Below are 14,235 nucleotides of genomic sequence, written 5' to 3' on the forward strand. Positions count from 1 at the left end.
GTACTGATCCTGAGTTACATCCTGTATTATACTCCAGAGCTGCACTCACTATTCTGCTGCTGGTGCTGTCACTGTGTGCATACATGACATTACTTATCCTGTACTGATCCTGAGTTACATCCTGTATTATACCCCAGAGCTGCACTCACTATTCTGCTGCTGGTGCAGTCACTGTGTACATACATGACATTACTTATCCTGTACTGATCCTGAGTTACATCCTGTATTATACCCCAGAGCTGCACTCACTATTCTGCTGCTGGTGCAGTCACTGTGTACATACATGACATTACTTATCCTGTACTGATCCCGAGTTACATCCTGTATTATACCCCAGAGCTGCACTAACTATTCTGCTGCTGGTGCAGTCACTGTGTACATACATGACATTACTTATCCTGTACTGATCCCGAGTTACATCCTGTATTATACCCCAGAGCTGCACTCACTATTCTGCTGCTGGTGCAGTCACTGTGTACATACATGACATTACTTATCCTGTACTGATCCTGAGTTACATCCTGTATTATACCCCAGAGCTGCACTCACTATTCTGCTGCTGGTGCAGTCACTGTGTACATACATGACATTACTTATCCTGTACTGATCCTGAGTTACATCCTGTATTATACCCCAGAGCTGCACTCTCTATTCTGCTGCTGGTGCAGTCACTGTGTACATACATGACATTACTTATCCTGTACTGATCCTGAGTTACATCCTGTATTATACCCAGAGCTGCACTCACTATTCTGCTGCTGGTGCAGTCACGGTGTACATACATGACATTACTTATCCTGTACTGATCCTGAGTTACATCCTGTATTATACCCAGAGCTGCACTCACTATTCTGATGCTGGTGCAGTCACTGTGTACATACATGACATCACTTATCCTGAGCTATGTATGTGACTGGAGTATAAGAATGGGTAAATGTCACACTCTTGCTTTATGCCACATTTAGGAGCTGATGGAGTCTAATGATAAGCTAAAGTCTCAAACCAAAGAGCTGAAGGAGGCGCAGAGCCAGCAGAGGATGACCGTCCAGGAGATGAAGGAGATGAATGAGCGGCTCACTGAGCTTCGCTCCCACAAGCAGAAATTTGTCCGTCAGCTCCGCGACAAGGAGGAGGAGATGGAGAGCGTGGTGCAGAAGGTGGAAGCGCTGCGACAGGAACTCCGCCGGGCCGAGCGGACCAAGAAGGAGGTAACTGGAGGACTTAAAGGGGGACTCCAGTGCAAATAATCTAATATACATCACAAATACATATTATCCACCCCAGAAATGATCAGATCCCTTTAACACTGCACAGGGATTTTTGTAACTCTCTGACGATCGCTCTTGCCTCATATTTAAAGGGATTGTCTCTGACTTTAAAAACATGGCTGCTTTCTATGACACAGAGCCTTCGCCATACATATTTGCTTGCACATACAGCCTGCAGACACCAAAGCCTTTTGTTTTTGTAAGGAAGAGGGCATGTTTTTGTAATCTAGCACATCCCCTTTAAGAGGTTCAGTCCTGAGATCTACCATAGGAAAGGGCATAAGTGTCTGATTGAAGGGAATTTGACGTCAGTGTTGAGAAATGAGGGTCTTCGAGTGCTTCATGAGGTTACAGCGGTGGTCCAAGCTCAACCATCAACCTGCGGACCCTCCTATCCCGGTCTTGTAATCCTCATAGTTTGCCCTCTCCCCTTACAGATATTGTCTGTAGAAAAATTGGACCCTTTCTCTTTTAAATTGCTATTTGACCTCTCCTAACCTTAAAGGGGATGTCCACTGGTTGAAAAACATGGCTTCATTCTTCCAAAAACAGCGCCATACCTCACCCTGGTTAGTGCCGGTATTGCTGCTCAGCTGTATAGAAATGGATGGAGCTGCGTTGCAGTACCACACACTACCCATGGTCAGGAGAGGAGCTGTTTTTGCAACAAAGCAGCCATGTTTTTCAATCTTCGGACAACGTTTTTCACTTGTGTTTTTAGATGGAAACTCAAGCTGAAGCAGCAGCCGCCGAAGCCTCGAAGGACCGAAAACTGCGTGAGCGCAGCGAGCAATATGCAAAACAATTACAAAACGAACTGGAGGGGCTGAAGGTAAGTGACGTTCTTATTTATATAAGTGACCCTGCTCTATAATTGATCCTATAAACCTATAATATATACTACTTATGTCCCCCATTAGAACTCGAACTCAGGGTCCCAGCGCCTTGTCACTAGTCACACAGTCAGCTCTGCTACATCTGTATTAGGATTTCCTATTTCTCGTATATTATGGCAGCATGTTGCTAGGTTTAAAGGGGTTTCCCCTCTAACCAAAGAATAGGGGATAAACCTGTGACTACAGGGGACCGACAACTCTGACCCCTGGAATTTGGTTTTCCTGTATCATAACAGTGATGGACGTTCTTAGGATATGTTATCAATATCAGAGCGATGGAGTTCAAAACCTCGTACCCCCATGATCTGATTCTTCTTCTCAAGACATTGATGTTGTGTCCCTCATGGCCATGTTGCAGTATAAGCTGCAGTACTAAGCACAGCCTCTATGCAATGTGTGGCGCTATGCTTGGCGAACTGTGCCGAGGCTGCAAAGTTTGTGGCTCCCTCTAAGATCTGATCACAGGGGTCCTATATGTCAGGTGGCCCCTCTAGGGCACTAAGTGTATTGAGTGTCTCCTCCATATTCATTCATGCCATATTTTGATATTTCTCCTTCCCCTAGCAGAAGCAGACGGGACGTTCTTCAGGGTTCAGCAGCTCGGAGCAGCAACAAGAAATCATCAAACTGAAGACCGACCTGGAGAAGAAGAGCCTGTCCTACGAAGAGGAGTTATCTAAAAGGGAGGCTCTGCACGCCGCCGAGATCAAGAGCCTGAAGAAGGAGCTGCGGGACGCCGAGAGCCAACAGCTCACCCTCAAGAAGGAGATCCTCATCCTGAAGGACAAGCTGGAGAAGACACGGAGAGAGAGGTGGGTCCTGTCTGAGATCCTGCAGAGATCCCCGTCTATCCCTCTTATGTCCCATATTGTGTGCACCCCATATATACATGACACCCCATACCTGGAGAAGATGGGGGGAGCGGTGTCCTGTCTGAGATCCTGCAGAGATCCCCGTCTATCCCTCTTATCTCCCATATTCTGTGCCCCCCATATATACATGACACCCCATACCTGGAGAAGATGGGGGGAGCGGTGTCCTGTCTGAGATCCTGCAGAGATCCCCGTCTATCCCTCTTATCTCCCATATTCTGTGCACCCCATATATACATGACACCCCATACCTGGAGAAGATGGGGGGAGCGGTGTCCTGTCTGAGATCCTGCAGAGATCCCCGTCTATCCCTCTTATGTCCCATATTGTGTGCACCCCATATATACATGACACCCCATACCTGGAGAAGATGGGGGGAGCGGTGTCCTGTCTGAGATCCTGCAGAGATCCCCGTCTATCCCTCTTATGTCCCATATTGTGTGCACCCCATATATACATGACACCCCATACCTGGAGAAGATGGGGGGAGCGGTGTCCTGTCTGAGATCCTGCAGAGATCCCCGTCTATCCCTCTTATGTCCCATATTGTGTGCACCCCATATATACATGACACCCCATACCTGGAGAAGATGGGGGGAGCGGTGTCTGGTCTGAGATCCTACACAGATCCATGATTATCTCCCATATTATGTGAAGAAAGCAAGAAATGGTCCTCTTAGACCACCACTTCTGTGAGCCTGTGCGACCACCATTGCACCCTCCAGCAAATTTAGTCTCAGGAGACAGACACTTACCACCTATCCTATGAGCAAGTTGTGTTGCAGGAGTTCCCCTTTAAGGGGTGAACACAAAGCTCATGACTTAGTGCAGTGTTATTCAGGTCCGGTCCCCCGCGCCTGCACTCAGGGCTTACATGCAGCGGCTTTCATGCTGGATCAGAGGAGCTGCTGGCGGGTTCTTGGCTCCTCTCATATAAACACTCTCTGCTGGTACCACCACAAGTGATAACTCCAGGGCCTCCGGGTCCCCAGCGTCATCCATCCCTCTGCCACCCCAGCACACCCGTCACCGTGCCAGGGGCTCCACATCTACAACTGTCCGCCCAGACCCATCCTAAAAAGGGAAAGTGCCGCTCTGCCTGTACATCCACAGATCAGGGTTTATGTGTAAACAATCTGAGACCCAGTGATGTCAGGAAAATAGAAGGAAGGACCCCCCCCCCCCCCCCAGCTCCTACAGCGGCCGCACTCATCATATACATGAGATCATCTGCAGGGGAGGGACAGCGAGAACGCACAACATTCACTATCTATCATCCATCTGTCTGTCATATACATGAGATCATCTGCAGGGGAGGAACAGCGAGAACGCACAACATTCACTATCTATCATCCGTCTGTCTGTCATATACATGAGATCATCTGCAGGGGAGGGACAGCGAGAACGCACAACATTCACTATCTATCATCCATCTGTCTGTCATATACATGAGATCATCTGCAGGGGAGGGACAGAGAGAACGCACAACATTCACTATCTATCATCCATCTGTCTGTCATATACATGAGATCATCTGCAGGGGAGGGACAGAGAGAACGCACAACATTCACTATCTATCATCCATCTGTCTGTCATATACATGAGATCATCTGCAGGGGAGGAACAGCGAGAACGCACAACATTCACTATCTATCATCCGTCTGTCTGTCATATACATGAGATCATCTGCAGGGGAGGGACAGAGAGAACGCACAACATTCACTATCTATCATCCGTCTGTCTGTCTGTCATATACATGAGATCATCTGCAGGGGAGGGACAGAGAGAACGCACAACATTCACTATCATCCATCTGTCTGTCATATACATGAGATCATCTGCAGGGGAGGAACAGCGAGAACGCACAACATTCACTATCTATCATCCATCTGTCTGTCATATACATGAGATCATCTGCAGGGGAGGGACAGCGAGAACGCACAACATTCACTATCTATCATCCATCTGTCTGTCATATACATGAGATCATCTGCAGGGGAGGGACAGAGAGAACGCACAACATTCACTATCTATCATCCGTCTGTCTGTCTGTCATATACATGAGATCATCTGCAGGGGAGGGACAGAGAGAACGCACAACATTCACTATCATCCATCTGTCTGTCATATACATGAGATCATCTGCAGGGGAGGGACAGCGAGAACGCACAACATTCACTATCTATCATCCGTCTGTCTGTCATATACATGAGATCATCTGCAGGGGAGGGACAGAGAGAACGCACAACATTCACTATCTATCATCCATCTGTCTGTCATATACATGAGATCATCTGCAGGGGAGGGACAGAGAGAACGCACAACATTCACTATCTATCATCCATCTGTCTGTCATATACATGAGATCATCTGCAGGGGAGGGACAGAGAGAACGCACAACATTCACTATCTATCATCCATCTGTCTGTCATATACATGAGATCATCTGCAGGGGAGGGACAGAGAGAACGCACAACATTCACTATCTATCATCCATCTGTCTGTCATATACATGAGATCATCTGCAGGGGAGGGACAGAGAGAACGCACAACATTCACTATCTATCATCCATCTGTCTGTCATATACATGAGATCATCTGCAGGGGAGGAACAGCGAGAACGCACAACATTCACTATCTATCATCCGTCTGTCTGTCATATACATGAGATCATCTGCAGGGGAGGGACAGAGAGAACGCACAACATTCACTATCTATCATCCGTCTGTCTGTCTGTCATATACATGAGATCATCTGCAGGGGAGGGACAGAGAGAACGCACAACATTCACTATCATCCATCTGTCTGTCATATACATGAGATCATCTGCAGGGGAGGGACAGCGAGAACGCACAACATTCACTATCTATCATCCGTCTGTCTGTCATATACATGAGATCATCTGCAGGGGAGGGACAGAGAGAACGCACAACATTCACTATCTATCATCCATCTGTCTGTCATATACATGAGATCATCTGCAGGGGAGGAACAGCGAGAACGCACAACATTCACTATCTATCATCCGTCTGTCTGTCTGTCATATACATGAGATCATCTGCAGGGGAGGGACAGAGAGAACGCACAACATTCACTATCTATCATCCATCTGTCTGTCATATACATGAGATCATCTGCAGGGGAGGAACAGCGAGAACGCACAACATTCACTATCTATCATCCGTCTGTCTGTCATATACATGAGATCATCTGCAGGGGAGGGACAGAGAGAACGCACAACATTCACTATCTATCATCCGTCTGTCTGTCTGTCATATACATGAGATCATCTGCAGGGGAGGGACAGAGAGAACGCACAACATTCACTATCTATCATCCATCTGTCTGTCATATACATGAGATCATCTGCAGGGGAGGGACAGAGAGAACGCACAACATTCACTATCTATCATCCATCTGTCTGTCATATACATGAGATCATCTGCAGGGGAGGGACAGAGAGAACGCACAACATTCACTATCTATCATCCATCTGTCTGTCATATACATGAGATCATCTGCAGGGGAGGGACAGAGAGAACGCACAACATTCACTATCTATCATCCGTCTGTCTGTCTGTCATATACATGAGATCATCTGCAGGGGAGGGACAGAGAGAACGCACAACATTCACTATCTATCATCCGTCTGTCTGTCATATACATGAGATCATCTGCAGGGGAGGGACAGAGAGAACGCACAACATTCACTATCTATCATCCATCTGTCTGTCATATACATGAGATCATCTGCAGGGGAGGGACAGAGAGAACGCACAACATTCACTATCTATCATCCGTCTGTCTGTCATATACATGAGATCATCTGCAGGGGAGGGACAGAGAGAACGCACAACATTCACTATCTATCATCCATCTGTCTGTCATATACATGAGATCATCTGCAGGGGAGGAACAGCGAGAACGCACAACATTCACTATCTATCATCCATCTGTCTGTCATATACATGAGATCATCTGCAGGGGAGGGACAGAGAGAACGCACAACATTCACTATCTATCATCCATCTGTCTGTCATATACATGAGATCATCTGCAGGGGAGGGACAGAGAGAACGCACAACATTCACTATCTATCATCCATCTGTCTGTCATATACATGAGATCATCTGCAGGGGAGGGACAGAGAGAACGCACAACATTCACTATCTATCATCCGTCTGTCTGTCTGTCATATACATGAGATCATCTGCAGGATAGGGACAGAGAGAGTGAGATGATTTGTAGGACCAGGGAGATGGACCGAGACATTTTCTATCTATCTATCTATCTTATATATATCTATCTTATATATATCTATATCCTATCTATCTATCTTATATATATCTATCTTATATCTATTTATCTCCTATCTATCTATCTCCTATCTATCTATCTATCTATCTCCTATCTATCTATCTATCTCATATCTATCTATCTATCTATCTATCTATCTATCTCCTATCTATCTCCTATCTATCTCCTATCTATCTATCTATCTTATATATATCTATCTATCTTATATCTATTTATCTCCTATCTATCTATCTCCTATCTATCTATCTATCTATCTATCTATCTATCTATCTATCTCTCTATCTATCTATCTATCTATCTATCTATCTATCTATCTATCTATCTATCTATCATCTATCTATCTCATATCTATCTATCTCCTATCTATCTATCTCATATCTATCTATCTCCTATCTATCTATCTCCTATCTATCTCATATCTATCTATCTCATATCTATCTATCTCATATCTATCTATCTCATATCTATCTATCTCATATCTATCTATCTCATATCTATCTATCTCATATCTATCTATCTATCTATCTCCTATCTATCTCATATCTATCTATCTCCTATCTATCTATCTATCTATCTATCTATCTATCTATCTATCTATCTATCTATCTCATATCTATCTATCTCCTATCTATCTATCTATCTATCTATCTATCTATCTATCTATCTATCTATCTCCTATCTATCTATCTATCTATCTCCTATCTATCTATCTATCTATCTCCTATCTATCTATCTATCTATCTATCTATCTATCTATCTATCTATCTCATATCTATCTATCTCCTATCTATCTATCTATCTATCTATCTATCTATCTATCTCCTATCTATCTATCTCCTATCTATCTCATATCTATCTATCTACTATCTATCTCATATCTATCTATCTCATATCTATCTATCTCATATCTATCTATCTATCTCCTATCTATCTCATATCTATCTATCTCCTATCTATCTATCTATCTATCTATCTATCTATCTATCTCATATCTATCTATCTCATATCTATCTATCTCATATCTATCTATCTCATATCTATCTATCTATCTCCTATCTATCTCATATCTATCTATCTATCTATCTATCTATCTATCTATCTATCTCATATCTATCTATCTCCTATCTATCTATCTATCTATCTATCTATCTCCTATCTATCTATCTATCTCATATCTATCTATCTCCTATCTATCTATCTATCTATCTCATATCTATCTATCTCCTATCTATCTATCTATCTATCTATCTATCTATCTATCTATCTATCTATCTATCTATCTCATATCTATCTATCTCCTATCTATCTATCTATCTATCTATCTCCTATCTATCTATCTCCTATCTATCTATCTATCTATCTATCTATCTATCTATCTATCTATCTATCTATCTATCTCATATCTATCTATCTCCTATCTATCTCATATCTATCTATCTATCTATCTATCTCATATCTATCTATCTCATATCTATCTATCTCCTATCTATCTCATATCTATCTATCTCATATCAATCTATCTATCTCCTATCTATCTCATATCTATCTATCTCCTATCTATCTATCTATCTATCTATCTATCTATCTATCTATCTCATATCTATATATCTCCTATCTATCTATCTATCTATCTATCTATCTATCTCATATCTATATATCTCCTATCTATCTCCTATCTATCTATCTATCTATCTCATATCTATCTATCTCCTATCTATCTATCTATCTATCTCATATCTATCTATCTCATATCTATCTATCTCCTATCTATCTCATATCTATCTATCTCATATCAATCTATCTATCTCCTATCTATCTCATATCTATCTATCTCATATCTATCTATCTATCTCCTATCTATCTCATATCTATCTATCTATCTATCTATCTATCTATCTATCTATCTATCTATCTATCTATCTCATATCTATCTATCTCCTATCTATCTATCTATCTATCTATCTCCTATCTATCTATCTATCTCATATCTATCTATCTCCTATCCATCTATCTATCTATCTATCTATCTATCTATCTATCTCCTATCTATCTATCTATCTATCTATCTCATATCTATCTATCTCCTATCTATCTATCTATCTATCTATCTCATATCTATCTATCTCCTATCTATCTCATATCTATCTATCTATCTATCTATCTATCTATCTATCTATCTATCTCATATCTATCTATCTCATATCTATCTATCTCCTATCTATCTCATATCTATCTATCTCATATCAATCTATCTATCTCCTATCTATCTCATATCTATCTATCTCCTATCTATCTATCTATCTATCTATCTATCTATCTCATATCTATCTATCTCATATCTATCTATCTCATATCTATCTATCTCATATCTATCTATCTATCTCCTATCTATCTCATATCTATCTATCTATCTATCTATCTATCTCATATCTATCTATCTCCTATCTATCTATCTATCTATCTCCTATCTATCTATCTATCTCCTATCTATCTATCTATCTATCTATCTCATATCTATCTATCTCCTATCCATCTATCTCATATCTATCTATCTATCTCATATCTATCTATCTCCTATCTATCTATCTATCTATCTATCTATCTATCTCATATCTATCTATCTCCTATCTATCTATCTATCTATCTATCTATCTATCTATCTATCTCATATCTATCTATCTCCTATCTATCTCATATCTATCTATCTATCTATCTCCTATCTATCTCATATCTATCTATCTCATATCAATCTATCTATCTCCTATCTATCTCATATCTATCTATCTCCTATCTATCTATCTATCTATCTATCTATCTATCTATCTATCTCATATCTATATATCTCCTATCTATCTATCTATCTATCTATCTCATATCTATATATCTCCTATCTATCTCCTATCTATCTATCTATCTATCTATCTATCTATCTATCTCATATCTATCTATCTCCTATCTATCTATCTATCTATCTATCTATCTATCTCATATCTATCTATCTCATATCTATCTATCTCCTATCTATCTCATATCTATCTATCTCATATCAATCTATCTATCTCCTATCTATCTCATATCTATCTATCTCATATCTATCTATCTATCTCCTATCTATCTCATATCTATCTATCTATCTATCTATCTATCTCATATCTATCTATCTCCTATCTATCTATCTATCTATCTCCTATCTATCTATCTATCTCATATCTATCTATCTCCTATCTATCTATCTATCTATCTATCTATCTATCTATCTATCTCATATCTATCTATCTCCTATCCATCTATCTATCTATCTATCTATCTATCTATCTATCTATCTATCTCATATCTATCTATCTATCTATCTCCTATCTATCTATCTCCTATCTATCTATCTATCTATCTATCTATCTATCTATCTATCTATCTCATATCTATCTATCTCCTATCTATCTCATATCTATCTATCTATCTATCTATCTATCTATCTATCTATCTATCTCATATCTATCTATCTCATATCTATCTATCTCCTATCTATCTCATATCTATCTATCTCATATCAATCTATCTATCTCCTATCTATCTCATATCTATCTATCTCCTATCTATCTATCTATCTATCTATCTCCTATCTATATATCTCCTATCTATCTATATATCTATCTCCTATCTATCTCATATCTATCTATCTCCTATCTATCTATCTCATATCTATCTATCTCCTATCTATCTATCTATCTATCTATCTATCTATCTATCTATCTATCTATCTCCTATCTATCTATCTCCTATCTATCTATCTATCTATCTCATATCTATCTATCTCCTATCTATCTATCTATCTATCTATCTATCTCATATCTATCTCCTATCTATCTATCTATCTATCTATCTATCTCATATCTATCTATCTCCTATCTATCTATCTATCTATCTATCTATCTATCTATCTATCTCCTATCTATCTATCTCCTATCTATCTATCTCCTATCTATCTATCTCCTATCTATCTATCTATCTATCTATCTCATATCTATCTATCTCCTATATATCTATCTATCTATCTATCTATCTATCTATCTATCTATCTATCTATCTCATATCTATCTCCTATCTATCTATCTATCTATCTATCTATCTCCTATCTATCTATCTCCTATCTATCTATCTATCTCCTATCTATCTCCTATCTATCTATCTCCTATCTATCTATCTATCTATCTATCTATCTATCTATCTCATATCTATCTATCTCCTATCTATCTATCTATCTATCTATCTATCTATCTATCTATCTCATATCTATCTATCTCCTATCTATCTATCTATCTATCTATCTCCTATCTATCTATCTATCTATCTATCTATCTATCTATCTATCTATCTATCTATCTCCTATCTATCCCATATCTATCTATCTATCTCATATCTATCTATCTATCTCATATCTATCTATCTATCTCCTATCTATCTATCTATCTATCTATCTATCTATCTATCTATCTATCTATCTCCTATCTATCTCATATCTATCTATCTATCTATCTCATATCTATCTCATATCTATCTATCTCCTATCTATCTATCTATCTATCTATCTATCTATCTCCTATCTATCTATCTATCTATCTATCTATCTCATATCTATCTCATATCTATCTATCTATCTATCTATCTATCTATCTATCTATCTATCTATCTATCTATCTATCTCATATCTATCTATCTATCTAATATCTATCTATCTATCTCCTATCTATCTCATATCTATCTATCTATCTATCTATCTATCTCCTATCTATCTATCTCCTATCTATCTATCTATCTATCTCCTATCTATCTATCTATCTATCTCATATCTATCTATTATCTTCCTATCCTTTATGTATCTATCATACCCCGCACTCATCGTATACATGAGATCATCTGCAGGTCCAGTGGAAGAGACAGAGAGAATGAGATAATATGTTGGACTTGAGAGAATGCACAACATTTACTATGTATCTATCTGTCTCATATCTACATATCACCCTCCCCCACATCTCCTCTGGTGACTGCACTCATCATATACATGAGATCATGTGCAGAATCAGGGGAAGAGACGGATAGATAAGATATCAGTGCATACCATTAACCTATCATCTCATATATGTATTTATCTATCACCCCCGCACATCTTCTCATCATTTACACTCAGATAATTCTTTAATGTCAGCATCCAAATTATTAAAGTAACCCAATAAGAGTTCAATCAGAATTCTCGCTCAATTTACAATAAAAATCGGTTGTTTGTGTCAGACAGCAGATTTATATCCACACAAACTCTTTTCTGCTCCTCGGGGGCGGGCTCTAAATGAGAAGGGCGTGGCTTTTTAGAAGGTGGGAGAGTGTAACATTTCAACCTGTATTCATAATCTTCCTCACTGTGTTCCTCTGTATGAGACTTATAACTTTTACTCATTCAGCCAATGCGAGAGGGAAGAGTTTGAGTCGGAGATTAAACAGAAATTTGAGCGTGAGCGAGCACTCCTGGCCGGGGAGAACAAGAGGCTGTCAAATGAACTCGATAAGGTATCCGTTCTCTGTGCTTGCTTCTTTCTAATACAGTATATCATCTTACAAAATATGTTGATTCTCATTCCCATAATACATGAATTATAACCTATACAATGTTCTCCAGTTGTAACCAGAGCAGCATTCAAAATTCTGCCAGTTCTCTATAAGATATTGCTTTGCTGTGTTGCATTAGATGAGTTGCAGCTATCATTTTTTAAAAGGGAAAATAAAACATGTCCCACAATGCACCACATCAAAGTGAAGAAGAGCAGCATGCTCTGAATGCAGCTTTGGAGGCGACTGGAGCATAAACAGCCCAAAAAATGTCAAATTTTTTTTTAAATGGTCCAAAAAGTGATAAGTAATTTTAATGTTATTGTATTTGTGCAGTTATTATGGGAAGGTTAAGCTTGTGCTTCATAGATTATCATCTGCTTCACTTACTCCCAGCTAAACTCCGTGCTCGAAAAACAGAACATTAACAACCGGCAACTGGAGGAGGAGATGAGGGACCTGGCCGACAAGAAGGAGTCCGTGGCTCATTGGGAGGCGCAGATCACAGAGATCATCCAATGGTTTGTCCTCTGCTTCCCTTATGGAAATGTGAACATACTGCCCCCTATGTACAAGAATATAACTACTATAATACTGCCCCCTATGTACAAGAATATAACTACTATAATACTGCCCCCTATGTACAAGAATATAACTACTATAATACTGCCCCCTATGTACAAGAAAATAACTACTATAATACTGCCCCTATGTACAAGAATATAACTACTATAATACTGCCCCCTATGTATAGGAATATAACTACTATAATACTGCCCCTATGTACAAGAATATAACTACTATAATACTGCCCCTATGTACAAGAATATAACTACTATAATACTGCCCCCTATGTATAGGAATATAACTACTATAATACTGCCTCCTATGTACAAGAATATAACTACTATAATACTGCCCCCTATGTACAGGAATATAACTACTATAATACTGCCCCCTATGTACAGGAATATAACTACTATAATACTGCCCCTATGTACAGGAATATAACTACTATAATACTGCCCCCTATGTACAAGAATATAACTACTATAATACTGCCCCCTATGTACAAGAATATAACTACTATAATACTGCCCCCTATGTACAAGAATATAACTACTATAATACTGCCCCCTATGTACAGGAATATAACTACTATAATACTGCCTCCTATGTACAAGAATATAACTACTATAATACTGCCCCCTATGTACAGGAATATAACTACTATAATACTGCCCCCTATGTACAAGAATATAACTACTATAATACTGCCCCCTA

At 39.3% G+C, this 14,235-nt stretch overlaps 1 protein-coding gene across 7 annotated transcripts in view; it reads left to right on the forward strand.

The window, feature by feature from the left end:
* The window catches only part of CDC42BPA (CDC42 binding protein kinase alpha), a 148,050-nt gene that overhangs the window by 98,359 nt on the left and 35,456 nt on the right, over positions 1-14,235 (forward strand). For 6 of the 7 annotated variants that reach the window (XM_072139995.1, XM_072139999.1, XM_072139997.1 and 3 more), the window contains exons 13-17: positions 966-1,208; positions 1,990-2,100; positions 2,729-2,976; positions 12,807-12,912; positions 13,348-13,472. In XM_072139995.1, coding sequence (XP_071996096.1) covers positions 966-1,208; positions 1,990-2,100; positions 2,729-2,976; positions 12,807-12,912; positions 13,348-13,472 — 833 coding nt within the window. The remainder of the gene's footprint in view (positions 1-965; positions 1,209-1,989; positions 2,101-2,728; positions 2,977-12,806; positions 12,913-13,347; positions 13,473-14,235) is intronic. The other variant, XM_072139996.1, reaches the window with a different exon arrangement.

The sequence above is a fragment of the Engystomops pustulosus genome, chromosome 3 (assembly GCF_040894005.1).
Source record: "Engystomops pustulosus chromosome 3, aEngPut4.maternal, whole genome shotgun sequence".
Classification (NCBI taxonomy): Eukaryota; Metazoa; Chordata; class Amphibia; order Anura; family Leptodactylidae; genus Engystomops; species Engystomops pustulosus.